A 22,805-nucleotide genomic window follows, 5' to 3' on the forward strand; every position below is an offset into this window, starting at 1 on the left:
TTCGAGGATTGCTGCTGTGTGATGCCCTTTTTAGTACAGCCGTGGACCACATGACTTTGAGGTGGACAGACCTTGGTGGACAGTGCCCTGTACTGTTGTGGTCATTTCGTCTGCTTATTCCATCCAAGATGGCTGCTATACAACTGGACCTCGTCGTCACGCTAGATCGGAAGGGACAAGGTTGAAGATGTTTTTCCTTTTTTGCTTCCTGTTGCTTGTATTGTTTGGACTGTGATGGACGGACGGGGGAGTTAGACGTTGGTTATGCATCGGTTCGGGGGTCCGGGGAGGGGCGGCCGAGAATACACATGTTGGTTGTTTTGTTCACAAACGTTTGGCCCTCCTCCGGTCTTATGTGATTCTTCTTTTCCTTCTTTCTACTTCTGTATTTCGGGTACTCTTTTTGGGCGACAGGCACACTGCTAGGGGGGGGTAGGCCATAGCCTCTGCATGCGTGTAGGGTGGGGGGGGGAGGGGTTTTATTTTGTCCGTTTCAGTTTCTATGGGCCTTATTTTCTCTTTATTCTTACATTCTTTTCTTCTCTTGCTTTTTCCTTGGGTCATGGGGTGGATCGATATGAGGTGGGTAGCGACCGGCATGCAACATAATGTGGGATTGTTCATCCTTTTGTGTTATCCATATGCCGCCATTTTGATTAGGATTTACTGCTTGCTGGATTTCTTCTGGTGGAAGTCGCCCGCTTATGTCTTAGACGGATTGTATGGACTCTGATCCTTCTCAGCTCCTACTATTTTAAATATACTTTACAAAAAACTTTAAAAAATAAACCTTCACTTCTCCTACTTCTCGGTAGTGCAAATACCTCCAGTGTAATTCAGGTTGATTGTACTTTGTTCCGATATACTACCGAGTCGCCATATAGCTTGCTACTTTGCTTCAAAAGATGTCGAGGCCGGCCGGATGTAGGCCCGTATTTGTTTGCTTATACTGCGCAATAAAGGTTTTCAAAAAAAAATTTGAAAAAATAAATAAATAAAATATGTTCCAAACATTTTTTTTTATACAATTTCTGCAGAAGAAGCGGGGTTGTTCGTTGGAGCATGGAAGCAGTCCCTAGAGGGCACTTGGCTCCCAGTCACAGAGGCAGCACCATGGCCTGAGGTTTTGGGCTCAGTGATTCTCCTGCAGCAGCTGGCATGCACCCCGGCTGCTATTCTCTGGCACCTTCAGCAATGTTCTTGGCGAGCAGGGCTTGGAAAGGAACACGGTACATGGGCTGGAGGGTGGTAGGTAAGTACAGCTAAAGTGTTGCTTGGTCTCTAAAGCCCTGCACTGCAGTAGTAAAAAAAACAGTGGCAGCTGGTAATTTTACCAGGGAGGGGGGGGGCAGGGACGTACATACACCTCATTGACACCCACATAAGCCTATTCATTCACACACGCACCAATTCACAACACTCACTAACAAATACACATACAATCATATTTACACGCATGCACCAAAGGGAAATAAACACATAAAAAGTACCTCAACAGCAGCACTCCGATAGGGAAGCCTCTGAGGTGTTAGGAGGGTTGGGACTGCTGCCTTCCCTTTATTGCTTACCTCAGGTCAGCCCAGGTAGGGTGAAGACTGCTGACTTCCCCTTACTCTGTGACAAGTGTCACTGATTGACTCTGGGCCTTGGGCACTTCAGGGCTTAAAACTGAAGAGCTCAGGTCCAGGGCAATGGGTGAACCTCCCCTTCGTCACAAGGGGGAGGGCCTTGAGGCATTAGTGCCAGGCTGAGGTCACACTCATTGGGCTGTGAAATCCTCCGCTCAGGCACCTGCGCATTTAGTGCACGTCTAGCTCCTGGCGGCCTGATCTGAACCAGAAGTGTGTCTGCCAGACAGACACTCTCCTTGCAGCCTGTACAGATGGGCCACTGCTGACAAAATGTGTACCCTTTTCACTCTCTATCTGAAGGGCGGAGGGATCCTCAAACCGTCCCCTCAAACCTAGGAATGAGTGGCCATATTTATTTAATAAAAGTCCGGCAATGCAGCAAGCCATCATGCTGTGCTGCGTGAAAGTGCAGATATGTGCCGTATTTACCATTATATGGTGCCTTCCTGTCCTTTCCTAGTGCTGGAGCATGTTTGGCTGCCTTGCGCCGATGCAAACACACTTGCGTTATGTTGCAAGGGTGCTTGCCTTGCAAGCAGGATTGTTTTGAGGCGTTTCCAAGTGTGCTCCAGTGTGCAGGTTCCTGAGTTGCCACGTTTATGTAACTTTTGATAAGCAAGAAACCCAATTGTTGTTGTTAAAATCTGCATATTATGCAGCAGATGATGGATTAAGTGGCAAATGCAACAAATCCATAATTATGCGGAAATTGCCGCAGAATCACATAATTTCAGTGGCATGGGTTTAGGACAGGACATCAGACTAGGATAATGTGAGAAGTGCACACCAAAAGCATTTCTTGCCAGGATAGTCTTACCAAGGGCTCAGGCCAGTGGTGACACCAGAAGCAGTGAAGAACTTGTCATAAGAAACAGCAAATACAAACCGAGAACAACAAAAACCAAAGAAAATAGCCTTTGGCTAGAACACTGCAGATAACCCTGCCAGGTCTCCCAAGAAGGGAAATTTCACAAACCATTGTGTAGCTTGGGAAAAGTTTAACCAAAGGCAGATAGGCCCCCGGCAAGAAATACCCTTATGTCTGACGTCAAATAAGATTCCCATAATGTAGAACCAAGGGTACATCTGCATCATGTTGCCTTACCTGATTTCTCACATCATTAGTTCACTGTCTCTCATCTACCAGGGAGAATGCAGGCTTCAAGACAAGCATTGTGTTCGTTTTTAAGATTACTGGCATTTAGAAAAGCTTCGACCTTCCTATTTAAATGATAATTCAGATTTTTTTCGAGATTTGTTTGCAAATTAAATAAAATATTTCAGCATTTGTTGGATGAATGCTTGTTTCCATGTCTTTATCGATTGTTTTGATGTCATAATTAGCGAAATTGATTTTGTGAGGTTCACTTAAGTCAAAAGGTTAAGAACCACTGTCCTGTAGTGCTTGAATTGGCTCACTTGAGAAGAGCTGGGGCATATGTAACACAGTTCCTTTTGACACACATCATCTGGAGAGTCCCTATGTAGGCCCAAGTATTCAAGCATCTAGACATGCAGCCCTCGACTGCACTGCCCTCCCACAAGCATGGCCAGACCTCCATTACTGCTAAAAACAATTAAGAGCTGAGCAGAAGGGGTCTTGCAGTTTCCCCAACTAGGCACAGCCAGGTGCTTCTTGGCGCTCTGCTTTGGGCTGGGAGCAGAGCAAACAGAAATCTGTCTCCAGAGACTGTCTCCTCCCTCGCTGCTTGTGCTGTGCCCTTTACCTGTGGAGGAAATCCTCCATTTTAAAAGAAATAAAACACGGTGCTCCGGTCGAGTGGACTACAGGCACTGTAGAAATGTCAAGGACGCTGCTATGCCGTGGAATGAGCCGGTGTCAGCACAAGAGCGCCCTCTGCCGGAAAAAAATATTTTCCATTGTCGCCGATACCTTATTTTCCCAAGTTCGACAATTAAATTGGTACAGAAGTAAAGGGGGTGAGCCAGGAAATCAAGGCCATACTTAGCCAGAAATTGTAAATATCTCTCATGTGAACCATAACTCTAATCACACCGAGCATGTGAAACAAGGAAACCCAACCCTACTTAGGGGCGTTCCCTTCAACCTTTCGTTTATCTCTCTCCATCCACCAGCTAGCTATGAATCACCCCCTCACCCCTATCTGTTAATCCATTCATCCGCCCTTTCAATCAATAAATCCATGTAACCATCTTTCCATCCTTTCACCCTTCTATCTGTTCATTCTTTCACCCTCCTACCCTACCTTTCACCCTTCCTTCGGTACTTGCACCTTTTATTTCTTCCTTTCACCCGCCTCTCTTCTCCCATTTTCCTTTCCTCTTTCTCTGTCCCCGTGTTTTGACCCCGCAGCGTTACTGTTCCTTACTTAACTTTCACTCCGCCTGACTTCCTATTTGTTCCGCTCTCTGTTTTACCCTATTTTTTTTCTCCATTTCCGTATCCCCCGCTTCCCTTTCCGTGTATGCCAGCCCATCTGCCACCGCCCTTGGGGTCGGTCCAAATCACAAAGCATCTGCACACCCCTTAGAAAGTAAATACCCCCCCCCCCCCCATCCCCCCCACCGAGGACACCAGAAGGGCGGAGTGTGGGGTTTGTGGGCGTTCAGTGCACTTGAGGCCAAGGAAGCAGTTGGCCGGGTGTCGCATTCCAGAACGCAGGGCGCACCCATGAAGGATTTGGGCAGTGACACCTTTAACAAGTTGCCTGTAGTTTGTTTGTTGACTGGTGTGACAGAATCCCCAGCCCTGTCTGGCATTAGACCGGTCACCCTCCTTTGCAGGACCCCACCAGCATCTATACTGAGGTTGAGTGATGTGACCCACTGGGCCAGAAGCATCCAATGTGAGGGGACGATGGGGCTTCAGTCCCACCACCAAAGAGGAGAATGAACGAAAACAGGGGGTCTCGATATTCCCATTCCCTGCTGGTCCCTGGTCTGTGGTTCTGGGACTGCTGTGTCTGCAGGTGCACGCCTAGCTTGATCGGGTTACTCTTCATTACAGGTCCCTTTAGGAGTCTTTTGATGTACCTGTGTATGGTAGCTCCATGATACAAATCTAGCTTGACGGATCCAGGGATGTTGTTCCAGATCCAGGGCGCACAGGGAAAGGCCAGCGGTCTTTCTTTCTTTTTTAGGGTTCTTCCTCTGCAGTCTGATGGTGTCTTAGCAGCAGGGGTGCAGAGAACCAATGGAGATGCTGAGCTTGTCCGCAAGATCAGCGGGGTGCTGGTTGTGAGGACTTTGTAAATGAGGCAGCTGGTTTTGAAGATTGTGGGGGCCGCAAGGGGAGGCAGTTGAGTTTCATGAGGATGAGGGTGACGTGATCATATTTCTTCAGGCTCTGGATGCCGCGCAGACTAGGATGCCCTTAAGGGATGCCAGAGTGGAATCTGGGAGGCCATGGAACAGTGTGTTACCACCTTCAAGGTGCAAGAGGATAAAGACTTGAACAGCGATTCTGGAGTTATTTTCTAGAAGAAACAGATTCACTGTCTTTAGAAAAGAGAGAGGTGGCACCAGGCATTGTTGGTAACATGCTCCTCGGAGCTGAATCCAACTGTCTTGGCATTTACTGAAGGTTGGGGTTTGAAGTCTTTAAGGATTATGTAATTTATCCCCTTTGGTTTTCCTTTGTTCGCCCTAAGTTGGCAGGGTATGCCCAGACGTGGGTCCCTTGCTCACTTTGCCACTGGATTCAAGCTAGCCTGGCTGAAGACGGCTGGAATGCCAGATACCGGTCCTCGGAAGCTTGTTTCCGGTCCAGGGAAGGCATGACTTGGCAGTTCGGGTTGGACTGTTCCCATGAGGCACAGGGTCAGACTGATTTGCATATAGCCATGTCTGAACTGGGGTGGCAGAGTGAGCTAAAGAACGGTGATGGATTAAACCCAGATCAGTTGACTGGGTGTGAGGGTTTACGATGTTCAACACTCCGTCCATCATCCCCTTTGGTTTTGTTATGTAAGTAGAGCACAGAGGCTCCATGCAGAGGTTGAAAATTAAAGGAGAGAGTATAATGGGTGAGGCGAGAGGCCATCGTAATCTGTGGTCAAGGGGGCATCGCCATGATATGTGAAGTATCAGTCTCCATGCAGCAGCGTTATCTGAAGCCAGAATGGTTGTTGTGCAGGAGTTGGTTAGGACAGAAGTGATCTTGGAGTTGGACATTACTGATGAATGGTAGGTGACTGATGGGCCGGTAGTTGGCGAGCTCATCGGGTTCTAGCGTAGGTTCTTCTGGAGCTGGAGAACTGGACTTGTCTTGAGAAAGTCTTGGAGGATCACTTTAGTGAGAGAGGCAATAGCAATGGTAAGTATGGGTACGGCGGCATACCCTGACAGAGCATTGATGTAAGACGGGGATAAGACATCATCTTCATAAGCAATAGCTTCAATGTAGTTGGAGTATTCTCAGCGTAATCTGCGAAGGAGAAGGGTTTGACGGCAGACAGGCCATTGTGGGATTGTAAGGGCGAGGGTGAGTTTAAGAGGTAAAGCAGGCTTGATGTTTCCGATCTTCTGGCAGGGGGTTGGCGCAGTGCTTGATTGTTTTGAAAAGCCTTCTGCTTTTGTTAGTGGTTTCATTAATGGTACAGTACGTTGCTTCGGCTGATGCGATGAGCTGTCTGCATGTCGAGTGAAGGGATTCAGTATTAAGAGGACGTAGGTCATTATGTTTTTCTTCCACTTTCTTTCCTGTCTACAGATTAATCATTTGTCTGCAAGGTCTTTAAAGTAGCAGGATCCTGAAGGCTTTGGATTGCATTTGTATGTTTTAATTATGGTGTGAATGCTCACCTAGTTTTCTAAGGAAATGTGTAAGCTGGTTAGAGGGGTATCGACGTTTGGTATGGAGTTGGTAGAGTCAGATGAATTCAATCTTGAGGTCGTCTATGGAAAAGACTTTGAAGAATCTGAAGGTTTGGCTTGCTCTTCTGAATAGATGTTGGTTTGTTAGCAGGATGCTTAAAAGAGAGAAAAGGATGGCAAAGCGGTCAGTTCCAGGGTATGGGTGCTTTGCATGGTAGGGTATGTCGCGACAACATGGTTGAGGATGGGGCATTGGAGTGTGTTGTTATCTGGGAGGTTGAAGTCACCCAAGAGGGTGGTGTAGGCATGTTGGATGAACAATGCGGTCAGGTGGTCTGAGAATTCCTCTATGAAGACCTCGTTCAGCCCAGGAGGCCTATAGAAGAGATGGAAGGGAACGGTCTGAGCTGCAGAGTGTGGAATGGAATTTCAACAGTGGTGCAGAACCAGTGAAGCCTCCCCCCGTTTTATTGATGAGGTCCACACAATGGATGCTGTAGCATCTGGGAAGGACATCTAGGAAGAGGGAGTAAACCATGTTTCTGTGATAAAGAGGGTGCCAAGCTTTTGATAGGTGCTGCGATGTTTGGTGTGTGTAGTGTACACCAAACATGACGTCTGCGATGTTTGATGTACAGAGCGAGGGTAAGTAGCATTAGTTGGAATGTAAGTACTGTAGTTTGGTGGTTTGTGGTGGTGGATGTGATCGAGTTTGAGTCTGTGTTGTAAGAGTGTAATGTCAGTCTTTGGGTCGTCTGTGTCTGGGGGTGATTGGCAGTATGAGGTGTTAGTTGAGGCACATGCTTATATGTCACTGTAAGTTTCAGTGGAACCGAGATTCTGGCTCAAACAGGCAAAGCCCTTGTCTGTGTCTTGTTGCTGGGGAACCTGGATGATGGGATGCCCTGAAGACTTGACTGACGTGGGGCGAAGCCATTAAGTGATGTTGCAGTCTATGCCGGTGATGGGAAATGCAGTCATGTCACTTGCTGTTCAGATGGATGATGGGAGATCATGTGATGTCACTGCCTGGCAGATGGATGATGGGAAATGAAGTCTTCTTGCTTTGTTTCTTATTTAAAGAACAGTTTTGCTGGGGAACCAGAGATATTACTTCCTGTGCAGATGGAAGTTTTGTGGTGGGTATTTGTCTGTTTCCTTCTCAGTAATGCAAATCGATCTGCTCTTCAGTGCCATGGCAATACGTGGTCCCAAATCTTTTAAGGCATCTTGAGAACCTCTTCAAAGGTAATTTTTCACTGATGTTTCAATCCTGCTGTCTGAATTACATGCCTCTGGATCATTTTCTGGATGCCAATCCCAATCCATACAGTAGTATATTTAAATAAAAATACATGTTTTGTAAGCAGTGGCCGACAATTAAATATATTTAAATAACAGTTTATTACTGATAATTAGACACGTCCTCATAAGCCTGCCAGTCACTGTCCTCCTGACTTCACCACCACATGCCAGAAACCAGCAAGAAATGTCTTAAAGAATATGGACAAGACTGCTGGAGATCATTACACCGTGCAGGGGTTTTCATGTTCGAAGGCGCTGAACAGGCTTTAGTGCTGGAGACCGGGGTTGCTGGTAATTTTGGTAGCCCTTATCTTAGGTCTTCTGATACTGATAGTTGGCCTTTATAGAAAAAATACTTTGACTATTTAGTTGAGAAGGGCCCTTTCGTGACGGACTCCCTTTGCAGTAGGACACTCCTTGGATATTGTTCTATCGAAGGACTTTTTGAGACTTAACCCAATAGGGGCTATTAGATTCACCGTGGTTTACATTTCATGATTCTTTGATGCCATTTCCACTAAAGTACCTCTCCAACTTTTGTGAGTTATTAAAACACATCACTGTCAGCGTCCTGCACCTCTTCCACTGAAAGAAAGGATCTCCAGCTTTGCAGTTGGAGCAGTCGCTGAGCAGGATCTCCACTCTCGACCCTGGTGACCAGATCCAACCCTTCTGTCTCTGGTCCTGAAGTGCTGGTTGCCAGAAAGTGCTTCAAATTTGAACTTCTCCTCAGGGTGATTCCTTAGTAGACCGCGGATACAATGTTTGTGGTTGCTTATACATGGGAACCTTCAGGCGCAAGTCCAAATCCTAAACTGCATGTTATCCATGGGAAAGAGCACTTGAGTCCTTGGAATCTAGAGTCAACAATAAAGGTGCACATTCTCCTGCAAACGCCTCCAATTGGTTGTCAGAATATAATTGGACTGGTGTCTTCTCCACTGGAGTGGTCATCTGTAGTTCAGGCTGGGAAAGCCATATTTTGCCTTCAGTAAGCATCTTGGCTTTAGGTCTACACTTGGAGCTTACGATTGAGAATCTAATGATGGAACCGAGTGGATATCAAGGTGGAGCTGCACATGAACTACAAGTCAGTTACATTCTGTTCCCCCTTCAATTCCCACTTTAGCCTAAACAAAATCTCATTAAAAGCAATAAATCCATATAAAAACCACAGTAGTAGTGTGGACAGAATATGAAGCTATAAAGAATTCATGCTGTAGAATTGAACTTACAATATATTGTATTATCTTGAGTGTCTTTTACTTGGACACATACAAAAGGAAGGCAAAGACAATAAAAAGGATGTGTAATACAAATCTCAAAAGAGTATGTTACAAGGCTGGCTTACACAGTAATTCCATCACAGCAGTGTGTCCTGCACTTACCATCAGACAACAAACTCATGGCAGATCCTCCTTCAACACTCCCGGCATAATAACAATACTGCTTTTATGTTTATTTACAGTTTTTATTTCATTTGATATTATCAAGAAAGCTCCAAGTTACAGCCAAGGGACTTTCCTTCTACAAATATCTTACACATATTTTTTACATATTTTGTTTACCGGAAACGCGCAAGGTAGACCTATACAAGTATAAAAAGACGAGACAGATAAGATATTGGACTGATTGATTTTGATATTGATATTGATTTAGTTTTTTAACCAAAGTTTACACACATAGGAAAGGCATCCTGGCTACATCACATCTTGCGTTTCGCCAAAGGAGAGAAAAGAGAAAAGTTGAAAATTGCATTGATTGGATTATGGGGTGAATAACATCCAAGATCTTGGAGCTTCATTGATATTTTATAACGCAGACTTCACTGTGATGTCCCACGCGGTTAGTGATCTCCAGCTGGGCGTAGCACCTCCTGCTGTCAATGTTCCCAGGCTGGAGAGAGTGCTGCCAGCATTGAGTGCTCACTAAGCTGGGAACAGAATTTGAGATAGCTCCCTACACCTGCTGTCAGGGCATGCAGCCTATCAAGCGCATACCATGTTGGCATCATGGGTTTTCTTGAAATGTTGGTCAAATCCCCAATGGAAACGTTTCACAGACAACTTTGGAAGCGCTGCTGATGTACCAGACACTGCTGCTACAGATATGGCTGCGTCACAGCAAAGAGCTACAAATTCACACCCAATGATAATCTTAGATCACGGTTTTTCATTGATGCGTCTGTTACGGGCAAGTGGTCCTAACAAGATATCAGGGTAGGAGCTTTCCCTCGTCCCCCGCGCAACACCCAATCAGGAAAAAAGGTTGAACACCAGGGGTGGAGGGTGCTCCGCGGTCTCCGATATCACTCCTGTGGGTGGGGAAGGGAAGTCAGCGGGCCTTTCACCCTCACCCGTCATACTGGACTAAAACTGCCTGAAACAAAGAATTGCGAACACAATTGCTTATAATGTAAAAACACTCCAATCCTGTAAGCCCAAAACCAAACAGGAAGCACTCTTTCCCAAACGTACTCCCTGTTGGACAGGCCTGATTGGGAACCTATTTGCTGCCACATTCCCCATCCTGTGGCTGGTACGGAAAATCCCATGGTCCACTGTAACTGTTAAAACTATTCCCACGGACTCACAGGTATCACTTGCAGGGGACGGAGGCAGAGCTAGGAAGGTTTACCTTGGACTCTAAAGTCAATCATCAAAGAAAAAGAGAGGACGGTCTTTAAACTTAGCTTTCAAGCGTCCATGACCACGCTGTCCTTTTCTATAGATGAAGAGTTGTGCGAAAGTGTATGGATCAACCATGGTTTAAATGAGGTGAGAGAATATTCCAGCAACATTGAAGTATTTCACAAGGAAAGCAAGACCACAGTGGGGGTGATTCTCAATGGAGAGGGGCCTGCACCGGAGTGTGGACAGAAAGAATAGAATTACAAAGCTCGGTGAGGAATATGGGTTCACCCCATGAACTGAATTAACAAACAAAAACTCCTATTGTAGGCCTGTTACAAAATATAATTAACATTTGATGTAAAGGAACAAAAGATGCAAAGAGGTCAAGAATGGAAAAGGGTAAACATTTCTTTAGCGACGCAAACTTAAAGTTATAATCCAAGAACTAAATTATAGATAGTTGTACACCATGAATGACTGAAATCAAAGGTGGTTAGCTAAGTCTGGATGTAAGACCCTTAAATGGCAGCCAGGTAAGGATTGCTCCTCTGTTGCTTGGCAAGTCTTGCAGCATAACCGGAATAAATAATAAATCTATTCAACCGTCTTATGTACCACGAGGTCCTTGAGAATCTGTTTGATCGTACCATTTTGGAAGGATACCATAAGTGCGTATAAGCCATCTCGCATATTTTAAGGTGCATTACATTGAGAGGGGTTTAACAGTAGAGGTATTTTACAAAAGAAGATCAAGAAAGCACAGAGCAGCAGAGGCGATCAACACGTGTTGACATGTGGGAGGTTTTCATCATCTTATCCTGGATCCAGTCTCTTACCAGTTCTCACATCCAGTTGGGATGTTTCTGCAGGCCATCATGAAGACTACTGTGCCACAGCCTCGAAATTGCTGAGTAGGGTTATGCAAAACAGTTCCTTAGATATCCCTCAAGATAAGACATTTTAAGGAGAGTCCGAGGAGTTTCCACCAGCCTGGAGTTTTGGCCGCTTTTTGATGGTACCCTGTCCCTGGTGGGTGACTTCCTAAACCTATATACCACAGGCAACCATCATTGTTGAAAGACTGAGGAATTTGTTAATATGGAGGACTTGGAAAGAACAGATACTGTCCATGAAACTGAAAGGAAAAGTCACACTCTCAGTACTTGGTAAATGCCATGTTCTGAATGAGGTCGTACTTCAACATGGAAGTGGCATGGAGCGTACAAAGAGCATTACAGGTAATGTCCTCTTCAGTACAGTTATTCTTTCCATTGTATCTTTAAAAGGCTCAACACCACCTATCACATAGCACATTCCCACCTGCCACCTTCTGGGAGCATTTTGAGAATATGGTGAAGCGTGGATGCACCACTGTGGAGCCTGGGGATGCTGGGGCTGAGAGGACTGGAAAAACCCTCTCGAGTCTCTGCCACCTGTTCAGCTGGTGTTGAAGCACTCGCACAGTATCCCACTCGGCTGTCACTGCTGGAGTCCGAATGCTTGGAGGAGGGCAGGTAAGTCGCGGGCATCAGCCGTAGCATAAAGGTCACTCTGGCCCAACATGGACAGGGCCATGCGCAGCGTGCTCCAGATATTCTCCGACATCGCACCCCGCTCTCCCTGTGGACCCCGACTCTTGCGCTGCATGTTAAGTGCTTCAAGAAAATGTTCCACCGCCTCCCTAAGAAAAAAACAGAAAAAGGAAAAGATTTGAGTATCTAAATCAGGGCCAGATAACGCCAACATTCAGCAAAAACATATGTTTATTTGAAAAGAAAATGGCCAGTGCAGCAGTTGACAATTTAACACTGTCCTCATGGAATCTACACATTGAAGGATTGTGGGTTAAGCAAGCCCTGGCAAGGCATAGCCAATACAGGTAATGCTGCTCTTATGACACCACTGCACTTACTTTGTGTCAGATGATGGGCGGCCAAGTGACCAGTATGAGGGGGAGACCAGTTTCCTGATGCCTCGAGTTGCACAAACCCCCTCTGGAACAATGTTGTTCCATGGGAGACTGATGGTCCATGGATTCCTGCAGCCCTTCAAAAGCAATAGGGCCCTCTAGGGTCACAGTCATCCTCACACTTGTGTAACTTCAATTATTTTGATTTCCCAACACATGTAAGATGGCAATGTACATATTTTTGTGGCTGCAGTATTTTGCATTTTATGTGTGTAGCACAGATACTTAGTTTATACATAGGGCTGTTTTGTATGGATATTAGTGGCTCTTTTGCTACACGCAGAGTCATCTGCAAAGTGATTATCACAAGTTGTATTCTTTTTTTCTTTCTAATGGGATAAGAAAAGAATGATGGACTAAATTTTTCTAAGTCGAATAGAGAAGCGTCAACGCTCTCCTGCACTTGGCGCTGAGGATGGGTCTTGCTATTATGATGCTCTTTGGTTTGCCTCGCTATCATCCACAATGCCATCTTTTTCCAGTTCGAAAGGCCTTTAAAACAAGCGTGTTCTAGCCCTTGGGACTGTGGTTCTCCCTGCACGAATCACATGGCTGTATAAGGAGTTTCTGCACTATAAGCGCAAGATGATAACCTTATCCCCCTATATTCCATGCATCAATCACCCATAAATGTTGCTGCATTATCCCCTCGGTCTTTCTCCTACCAAGTATAATTTGTATTTGTTACTTATAGAGCGCATATATCACCACAAAGGTCTCATAGCACTTGCTAGTGTTCAAGGCAAGACAGGACAGAAAACACGGCAGTCAGATGTAAAGGACTGGGCTAAAACAGCCAGGTTTTAAGGAGTCTACGGAACTTCTTATGGTCAGTCTCCAGGCGGAGGGATAAAGGCAGAGTGTTCCAGATTTCTGGGGCCACCCGGGAGAAAGATCTACCCCCATTTCTGGCGGTTCGGATCTTCAGCACTGTCAAAAGATATTTGCTATTGGACCTGAGAGTTCTAGCCTGTTGTTATATGGTGAGTTTTTTTAGCTAGATAGTGGGGCCCTTTATCATCGAGTGTCTTATGCACCAGACAACACAGTTTAAAATGGATCCTTTTTTTGATTGGAAGCCAGTGCAAGGTCTTCAAACTGGGCACGGAAGGTGAACGCGAGGGCAGATTGAGGACCAGCCTGGCCACCGTATTCTACACGACCTGGAGCTTGGCCAGGAGTTCTACATTAGTAGAAGCAAGTAAGGAATTGCCGTAGTCCAGGCAGCTAATAATCCATTTGAATATTTTTCCAAGACTGCGCATAAATCCGTAGCAGATGCGAACCAGATTGTTAATATGGTGTGACATAGAAAGTTTAGAATCCAAAATTACACCAAGATTACGTGCAGCTGTCTTAGGTGGGGGACAAGATCCAAACATGGGGGCCACCAGTTGTTGTTCCATAATTTGGCTGCATCCCCAAAAAGCACAATCTCTGTTTTGTTGGCATTAAGGAGAAGGTGATTATTCGTCATCCAGTTGTTTATGGCTATCATACAGAGTTTGAAGCGTTTTTTGGTCTTGGTGACATCTGATCCCATGGTGATTAACAACTGAGTGTCATCTGCGTAAGACACTGTTTGAAACCCAGTCAGTCAGTCAAAATACACTTTATTCGATTTTTGTTAAAATAATAAAAGGACAAAATACAATACAATACACATTTTTTAGAAACAGCAAAGGATTTGATTGCTAATTTATAACATGATTTGTTGATTTCATTTATCCTCATAATTACAATGATTAAAATTGCAGATAAAACCAGATTTAAAATTGGGTTAAAATAAAACTTTCCCAGATATTCTTTTCTTCCTTGATCTGAAGGCAGCTGTTAAATAACATGCAACGCTAAATATGGTATGAGTGTCTGCCAGTGATTGGAGGAAAATTAAAGCTGGCCTTACTTGGATGAATCCAGCAGCCTTTAGAACAGGAAGTAAATATTTTGCCCTCTCAGTAGTATACAGACTACAAAAAAATATAAAATGGAGGGTATCCTGGATTGAAAACTGATCACAATCACAGGGTGGTCCATCTTCAGGTTTTGACCACACAGGGAAGTTGCCAAGTGAGTAATGAATTAAATTCAGCCTGAATTTTGTTAGCAGGAGTCTGTGGAGTGGGTTCGAGACGATTTTTAAATATGGTTCCATGGAGGGAGTGGTGATTAAAACTATGTGAGCCCTTACCGTCGGTTTCCTCAGTTCCAACTCCTCTCTCGCCAGACGAGCCCTCTCCAGAAACTCTTGCTTAATCCATCTAATGTCTTCCCTCCTGATGTTGTTTGGGTCAGTAAAGAGCTCCGGTCTCCCAAGCGTGGCGAAAGCACATCTAATGTATTTCAGCCAGGGTATTCTTGTGGCATTTTCCCTTGAGATTACATCCTTAAGGATAGCATGATTTAGTGTTAGCTCGGAGTTCAACCATGTTTTGGTCCAGAAGAGAAGTGGGGCTAATTTTAGTTTGTCAATAATATAAGGCAAGCCCATTTCCTCATGGATCGTAAAAGTAGGCGTGGAATTGGGGATGGATAAAAATTTTCTGATGAGCCCATTTTCCACCCTCTGGATTTTATCCAGGTTTGCATAACCCCACAAGGCAGACCCATACGTGGCGATTGGGATGCACTTGCTATTATATACCTTTATCATTGCCTCCATTGGTTTGGCCCCTAATCTTTTTGTGAAAGCCAACAGGGCTGATGTTGATCGGACTAGGCTTATACTCTTTGCCTTAATCTGGGGGGCCCAGGAGCCTCTCTGGTCAAAAAGGACCCCCAGATACGGAAAAACAGGAACCCTTGAGAGGACCTCACCCTTGCAAGTAAAAGGTTTAGCATGCAGTTTTTTCCCTTTATGGCCTAGGATCATGGTGTGTGACTTTGTTACATTAATTTTTAAGTCGAGGTTCTCCATAAAGGAGCCAAAACGATCTAAAAGGGCCTGTAGACCAATGCCAGTACGGGCGATTAACACGGCATCGTCCGCGTATAGGCGAGCTGGTACCTGTTCTCCTCCTATACGCAGCACAACAGCCATTCCTTCTAGATATTTCCCCAGCCCATTTATATAAATGGTAAAGAGAAGGGGGGCCAGGATACAATCCTGGCGCACCCCTCTCTCGGACCTAAAACTCTCCGTGCACCTTCCATCCCTAGTGACCCTTACTTTAGCAGAGAGGTCCTGATGCAAACTAGCAATAAGAGCTACTAAGTGTTCTTCTATCCCTATCTCAAGTAAGAGAGACCATAGCTTGGTCCTATTTACCAGGTCGAAGGCCGAGGAGAGGTCCATGAAGGCCAGATATACTGACCCCTCCCCGGCCACCGTGTATTTAGAGACCAAAAGGTGCAGGTTAGAACATTGTTCCGTGGAGCCCCGTTTTTCTCGAAACCCATATTGAATATTAGAGAGCCCCCCCACACAGTTCTAAATTTTCCCTCAATTTAGCCAGTAAGACTCTGCCCAAGATCTTAAAGGCAGAGTCAATGAGGGAAATCGGGTGATAGCACCCTGGGTCCTCCCGGTTTCCCTTTTTAAAAATGGGTACAATGATGGACGTTGCCCATGTTTTGGGGAAGATTCCTTCATTTATTGCCCTAAAGACTCTAGCTAGTATTTTGGACCAAAGTGTCGGACAATATTTAAAAAAGTCCGCCGGCACACCATCGGGACCTGGCGCCTTATTTTTTGAGGACTCCATTATGGCTTTGTGGACCTCCCCCTCAGTAAACTCTACTGCAAATAAAGAGTCGTCCCCCTCCATCGTTCTAGCTGTTTCGTTACGGTTACCACCGTATATGTTGCTAAAATGCTGCACCCACTTCTCATCAGGGATCACACAATCTGTGACTATATTATCATCCCCCGAGAAAAAAGAATGGTTTATGATGTCCCAAAATTGTTTACCGTCTCTAAGGACATCTATGGTAAGGAGATCGTTCCATGCATTATTTTTAATTTCATTTTTCCTTGCCTTGATATATAATGCTTTATAATTCCGCCTCAAATTTGAAATTACAACCTTGTCTCTTACCTTGGCCTTTAAGGCCCGTTTCAAAGCTCTATGGGAACGTGAGCATTTAGTGTCGTACCATTTATGAGGTTTTGGGGGGAATTGTGGTGAGGGTTTGAAACCCAAAAGATTTAATGAGTTTGGCCAAGGGGGACACGTATAGGTTGAATAACGTAGGGCTCAAAATGGAGCCCTGGGGAACACCTTTGTTGATAACTTGGCTATCCGAGGAGAAGTCACCTATTTGCACTTTAGAGGAGCAGTCTGTCAGATAGCTCCTGAACCAATTAAGGGCTGCGCCTTCGACACCAGATGCGCATAGACTATCAAGAAGGATGCCGTGCGAAATGGTGTCGAAGGCAGCCAACAGGTCAAGTAAAACCAATACAGCCGGCATCCAGGGAAAGTCTGATATTGTCGACCATTTCAAGCAGGGCTGTTTCGGTGCTATGGAAAGCCCTAAATCCTGATTGGGAGGGATCCAGTAGTTTATTATTTTCCAGGTGCTGGGTAAGTATGCCGTTAACCAGGGACTCTAGAATTTTGCCGAAGAGTGGTAAAATGGATATTGGCCTGTAATTGGTTAACTGTTTGGGATCAGCAGAGGTTTTTTTAAAAATGGGTCTAATAATGGCCTCTTTCCAAAGGGTGGGGACTGTGGACTGTGACAGGGAATGGTTAAATAAAACAGTAAGTTGGGGGAGGAAGACGGGGCCAATTTTGGATAGGACTTGAGCAGAGGCCGAGTCGGTAGGCGAACCCGATTTTATGCGATTAGGAGTTAATAATATTTCCTCCTCTGAGACTGTATGAAAGTCAGTGAGGGGGGCAGTATTAAAAGATACGGGGTCAGGATTGCTCTCGTTGAGTGAGATGTCTGATGATTGTGGAAATGATTTGTGAATGTCATTGATCCTTTCAACAAAAAAAAGTGGAAAGGGAGTTCACCCACTCCTGAGAAGCGATTAGCGGTGGTTGACAGGAGGGAGAATTGGTGAATTCCTTGACGATAGTTTACAGTTCCCTCTGCGAGTTAGCTGCAAGAGTGATTCTGTTGCCTAAGTATTCTTTTTTAGCCTCGGCTATGTGATTCATATAAAGCCGGTGAGTGATCTTATAGTGCTGTTTATCACTACTATCCTTGGAGCGCCTCCACTTACGTTCCGCCTTCCTAACGGCAAGTTTGTCGATTTTAAGTTTGGGGGTGAACCAGAGGGAGAGTTTAGTGGGGCATAATCCCATGCAAATCTCTTCTACACTATCTTATTTGTTGCCACCCAGAATGTTGACACTGTACTCTGTAGCCATACCTCCCACTAACACTTCTGCACCCTGTGGTCCAGCTGGTCCTTTCACCCCAGTGCCTTGATGCTTCTGGCCTACCCTACGTTACCTGTGTGCCCCAAGGTTGATGCAGCTGATGCCGAGGTTATATCGGGAGCGGATGTATCCAGGCTGCAGCTCCAATGCCCGCCGGTATGCCTCCACCGCCTCTTCGCTTTGGTTCCCATTGGCCAGGGTGGCACCCAACTTGTTCCAAAGCAGATAATCCTGCAATGAAAGAGGGACACAGGCAATGATTAGAGAGTACTTTATAAAGCGTAAGATGGATGTGAAGAACAAATTACTTACCTTCGTTAATGCGGTTATTCTGGTGAATTTTCCATCCGTAGATTCCTCACCTTTGAATATTCCCCAGGAGCAAGACTGGATTTGGAAAAAGTTTCTCCAAGCAGAGCTTCTGCACACAGCTAGGTAGGGTCATGTGGCTCTTTGCTGACTTCACACCGCCTTGGAAGTGACTAAGCGGAGCTGCATAGAAGCGCCACCGCTACACAACGTCACTTTGTCTTTTTCCTTTCTGCCCCCTGACAGAGTGTGAACAACTGTTGGTTCCAGTGTGCTCAATACTAACTTTGTAGATGTTGAAAAGAAGCCACTTGAGAGGAAGAGGAGGTGGGAGGGTGCTGAGGAATCTGCGGTTAGACGGAATATATATCAAAAAGAGTGTTACTGAAGGTAAGTAACTTGTTCTTCTGATTGAAACGTCCAACTACAGATTCTTCACCTTAGAATAGATACCAGAGCAGAACTTCCCAAGGCGGAGGGTTTGTGAAGTAGGCTCACACCAAAAGTATTGCAGGACAGAGCTGGAAAAATGCCATTCTGGACCTTGCAGTCAAGGAAGCAGTATTTTGTGTTCGTGTGCACACACACCCAATCTTGCAGCCTGGCAGATGTGAAGTAAAGGCGCTCAGCGTGCCAACACAGTGGTAGCAGCCATAATCCAGGTGGAAAGGGCTCTCAGAGCTTCGGAGGCTGCCAGTGAGTTGCAGAGCTTAATGCTGAAACCTACCCACCTCAACAGGGCCCTGCTCTGCACAGCCTTCCTTTTTTTCCTATGGAAAACCCCTCAAATAGTTGATTGTACACTTGCTGGTCATTGGTACGATCAATGTAAAAGCTTTAAGCAATTTTGGGGTCCAGTCGATGGAGACTCTCCTCCTTTTCATGAGTTGAGAGGGACCAAACAATGTGATTGATGGATTGCCTTAGCACCAACTTATTTGAGAGAAAGGATGATGTATGGCAGAAGTTCACTGTCTTGATAAGCTGACATAATTGCAATTAGATAAATGGTTGTCAAAGTCGGGAACGCAGCAAGCAGCTATGCATCGGCTCAACGTGCACACACATAGGAAACCTCAAGATTAAGTTACGGTCCGACTGTGGCATCACAACCCTCTTTTGGAGGAAACACAAGTCAAACCTTTGATAAATGTCATCACAACAGGTGATATAAGCAAGAATGGTTGGTGTGGAAAACATAGAACGGGCCAGCAAATAACCTTTAACAATGGCAATTGCAAAACCTTGCTGTGCTAAAGATAAAAAACAAAATGAAATCAGACAGTTTTGCTTGTACTGAAATAGTCTTGCAAATGTCACACGAGGTCATAGATTTTTCCCAGTGTCCAGAATAAATGGATTTTGTGCAAGGGCACCCTGTCAGCAAGATCTGCCTCTTCAGGCAGCCGATCAAACATAGTCAGGTGCTGCCACTCAATCTACAAGCATGTAGGTGTATATTATAGTACTTACAACAAACACATACACATTGCTAAAACAGACCACCTCAGGCTCAGCTGGATGGCGATAAGAATAGACCCAAGACGCTCTTTGAAATCATCAAGCAACAAGCTTACCACTCTTCCAACTCCATCTCGACTCCCTTATCCCTGCTTCCTAGTGGGGAGGACTTCTCAGTGCACTTTGCTGAAAAATACAAGAACACTGAAATGGAGCTGCTCCCTGACACTCCCATTTTGAGACCTCTGAACCTCACTGCACCTTCAGTTGAGTGGGCGGAAACTTTGGGAGTGTCCTTACCCATTAGTTGTTCTCTCAAAAACAACACCTCCTGGAATTCCTTTCTCCTTCCAGATGTCAAGGAGCTTCTCCACGACATGGCGTCCCTTGAACCTTCCAACCTTTTCAGCGATCCACTGCCTGCTAAGATTTTTAAAGATCTCAATTCGGCCATTCTCCCTTTGTGGGCCCGGTTCATTCATGAATCTCTCTTACAGGGAAGGATCCCTGATTGCCCCAAGAGAGGGCAAGTTACTCCCATTCCTAAGATGCCCAATTCTGATTTATCTGATCCTAACAACTTTTGACCTATCACCAGCGTCACGACTCTAGTTAAATTGCTCTAGAAATGTTTCCATTCGCAGTTATGCAAACACATCAAGAAATTTTAACTCCTTGACCTCTACCAGTCGGGTTTCAGAGCAGGGCACAGCACTGAAACAGCACTAACGCACATTGTGGATGACGCCTTGAGATCCCTTGATCAAAATGTCTTTGTCTCCTGATCCTTCTTGACCGGTCCTCAGCATTCAATACCATCAAACATGGACACTTGATTGCTCTTCTTCAAGAGGATGGGTCTCTCGGGCTCGGTCCTAAATTGGTTTGCCTCTTTCTTACATAACCGCTCACAAAGGATCAAAGTTAACCACGCCCTTGCAACCAGTACCCAATTGGAGTTCCGCAAGGATCCGCACTCTCACCCACTCTTTTCAGCCTTTTTATGGAACCACTTACCGTCATTCTGAACCACTAACATTCAGAACCACATGTATGCGGATGACACGGAACTGCACTTGAAGATCTCCTCCCAAGAAGACATAAAACGCTAAATGATGCTCTCTCACAAACTCAACAATGGTTAGCGAGAACCATCTTCTGTTAAATACTCTCAAAACTGAATTCCTTCTGATTGTTCCACTCAACCACTCTGAACCTACCCTTGTCTGGCTTAATCAACTCACTGCTCTTAACTGCACCCCTCATGTGGTTGACTCTACTAAATCTTTAGGCATCACCTTGGACAAGTACCTAAATATGCAAGCGCACATCAGTGCAACTATAAGGGGAGCCAACTTTCAACTCAACACCCTTAAGAAAATCAAGCCTTTCCTGCTGCCCGAAGACATCAGGCCACTGTACAATCTCTTGTTAACTCTCGTCTGGAATATGGTTTGGTGACCCTTGCTGGGCTTCCCAAAGCTAGCTTGGCCGTGCTTAGAATTACTCTAAACCCATAGGCCAGGCTCATCACTGGCTCTAGAAAGCATGACCACATCTACCCAGACCTTTTGCAACTAAATTGGCCATCTATCGAAGCCATAAGAGGTTTCAATTGAGCTTGCTTGATGCATAAAGCCATACATCACAACACCCCGGTATACTTTGCAAATAAGTTTGAACTATCAGGCTCTTGTGGGAACTTAAGAAGTACATCCACCCTACTTTTGAAACCTCCCAAATTCAAAAAGAAAAGATCTTATAATCGGGCATTCACCTGCCTTGCTCCAAGAATTTGGAACGCTCTACCGCCTCAGATTAGCTCTTATCTTTCCACGGCATCTTTCAAGAAACAGGTCAAACTATTATTCTTGAGTGAACATTAACATCATCAACTTGTTCTCATGCTCCTTATACAAATTTGACTCTTTTTTTACACCGTTGTTTCGATTTATTGTATGCTTGTCTGTTAAATGGTATTGTGCTCTAGTTTGCATCGGGCCATCTCTCCAACCACTGACCTTGATTGTTTCCCCTTTGCTTGTCGTTGTGTGGACTCAACTACACCATTTGTAAAATTGTGCTTGGTTTTATTCGTGCTTTCCCCACATCTGTACAGTGCTCAGATACCCATAAGGGTCTTGTTTGCGCTTTATAAAACTTTTCAAATAAATTGTGCAGATTCGGGTGAAGGACTGTTACTGAGAAACTAGGTCCTTGCAAATTGGTAGCAGAACAGAAGAAAACTACTCGTACCCAGAAGGTTTGGGTACCAGACTCGCCTGACCCAATCAGGAGTCACTAAGATGACCTGAGCATGGCCATTCCGGATATTTTCAGAGCTACAGGCAGGAGAGGCTGGAAGGTGTACAAGAGTACCAAACTCCATTTCAGCCAGAATTTAACTCCTATAAGTATTCTTGCAGAAACCCAATGCGCAAAACTTTCAACAGTGCATGTTTTTGATGGTGGCAAAATGATTTAGGCAGAGTTCTTCCCACTGTAGTACGTTACCATGAGTCACCTCAGGATGTAGGCACTGCTCATAATGCACCGCCTGTTCAGTTCATCTGTTCTAGCATTCAGGGGCCCTGGCAGGTGGTCCACAATGAAGAAATTGCCTCGATGTTACACCCACCTTCAGGACCCAGAATGCAAAACTATTGAAATTGCTATTGAAACTTGGAATTTCATTGAAGAGCCTGAATATGCCATCTGGAACAGATGAGAAGGATGCAAGAGGCTATGAAGCCTCAGAGATGCTCTCAATGTGATCCAGGTTTAAGCCGGAGACATCAGAATCATAACTCGAATGTCCTAAACTTCACTTTGTTCAGGATTGCTCCAATGAATAGAGGCATCTGCTTAAGGAGTAACTTGGGACTTTGGCTCATTAATAGTGAACCCGAACGATGTTCATAGTTTTTTCATTAGCTGGAAGTGGTACAAGACCAAGTGTGGTCAGCCTGCTTCCAACATCCATTCATTGATGAACAGCAATACTGATATCCCTGAACTCAGATGGGTAGTGACCACCTGTATCACTTTTGTGAAAACTTGAGCGATACTAGTGAGGTTGAAAGGGAGCTCGGCAAACTGATTATACTCCTGGCTTACCTTGAAGTACGAGTTAATTACCTTCGTTAACTATGTATCTGGTAGAGATGTTGCCTTGCCGCAGATTCCTTAACTTAGAATATCCCCAGGCATCAGACTGGATCCGGATTATTTTTTTTTATGTGGACACTGACCAAAGGATGAGAAGAACATGAAGAGATGCAGTCAAGATCTACCAGACTAGCCCATGGAAGGAAGGCTGGAGGAGCTACAGTCAAGAACCAAGGGTAAGAGGTAGAAACTGAGC

The 22,805-nt window shown here is 45.1% G+C and overlaps 1 protein-coding gene across 9 annotated transcripts in view; it reads right to left on the reverse strand.

Annotated features, from left to right (window-relative positions):
- Positions 1 to 9,183: 9,183 nt before the first annotated feature.
- The window catches only part of PEX5 (peroxisomal biogenesis factor 5), a 116,776-nt gene continuing 103,154 nt past the window's right edge, over positions 9,184 to 22,805 (reverse strand). For all 9 annotated transcript variants that reach the window (XM_086932952.1, XM_086932949.1, XM_086932945.1 and 6 more), the window contains 2 exons: positions 17,745 to 17,902; positions 9,184 to 12,047 (listed from right to left, as the gene is read on the reverse strand). In XM_086932952.1, coding sequence (XP_086789078.1) covers positions 11,846 to 12,047; positions 17,745 to 17,902 — 360 coding nt within the window. In that variant the 3' untranslated portion in view covers positions 9,184 to 11,845. The remainder of the gene's footprint in view (positions 12,048 to 17,744; positions 17,903 to 22,805) is intronic.

This window comes from Lissotriton vulgaris, chromosome 7 (assembly GCF_964263255.1).
Source record: "Lissotriton vulgaris chromosome 7, aLisVul1.2, whole genome shotgun sequence".
In the NCBI taxonomy this organism is placed as follows: Eukaryota; Metazoa; Chordata; class Amphibia; order Caudata; family Salamandridae; genus Lissotriton; species Lissotriton vulgaris.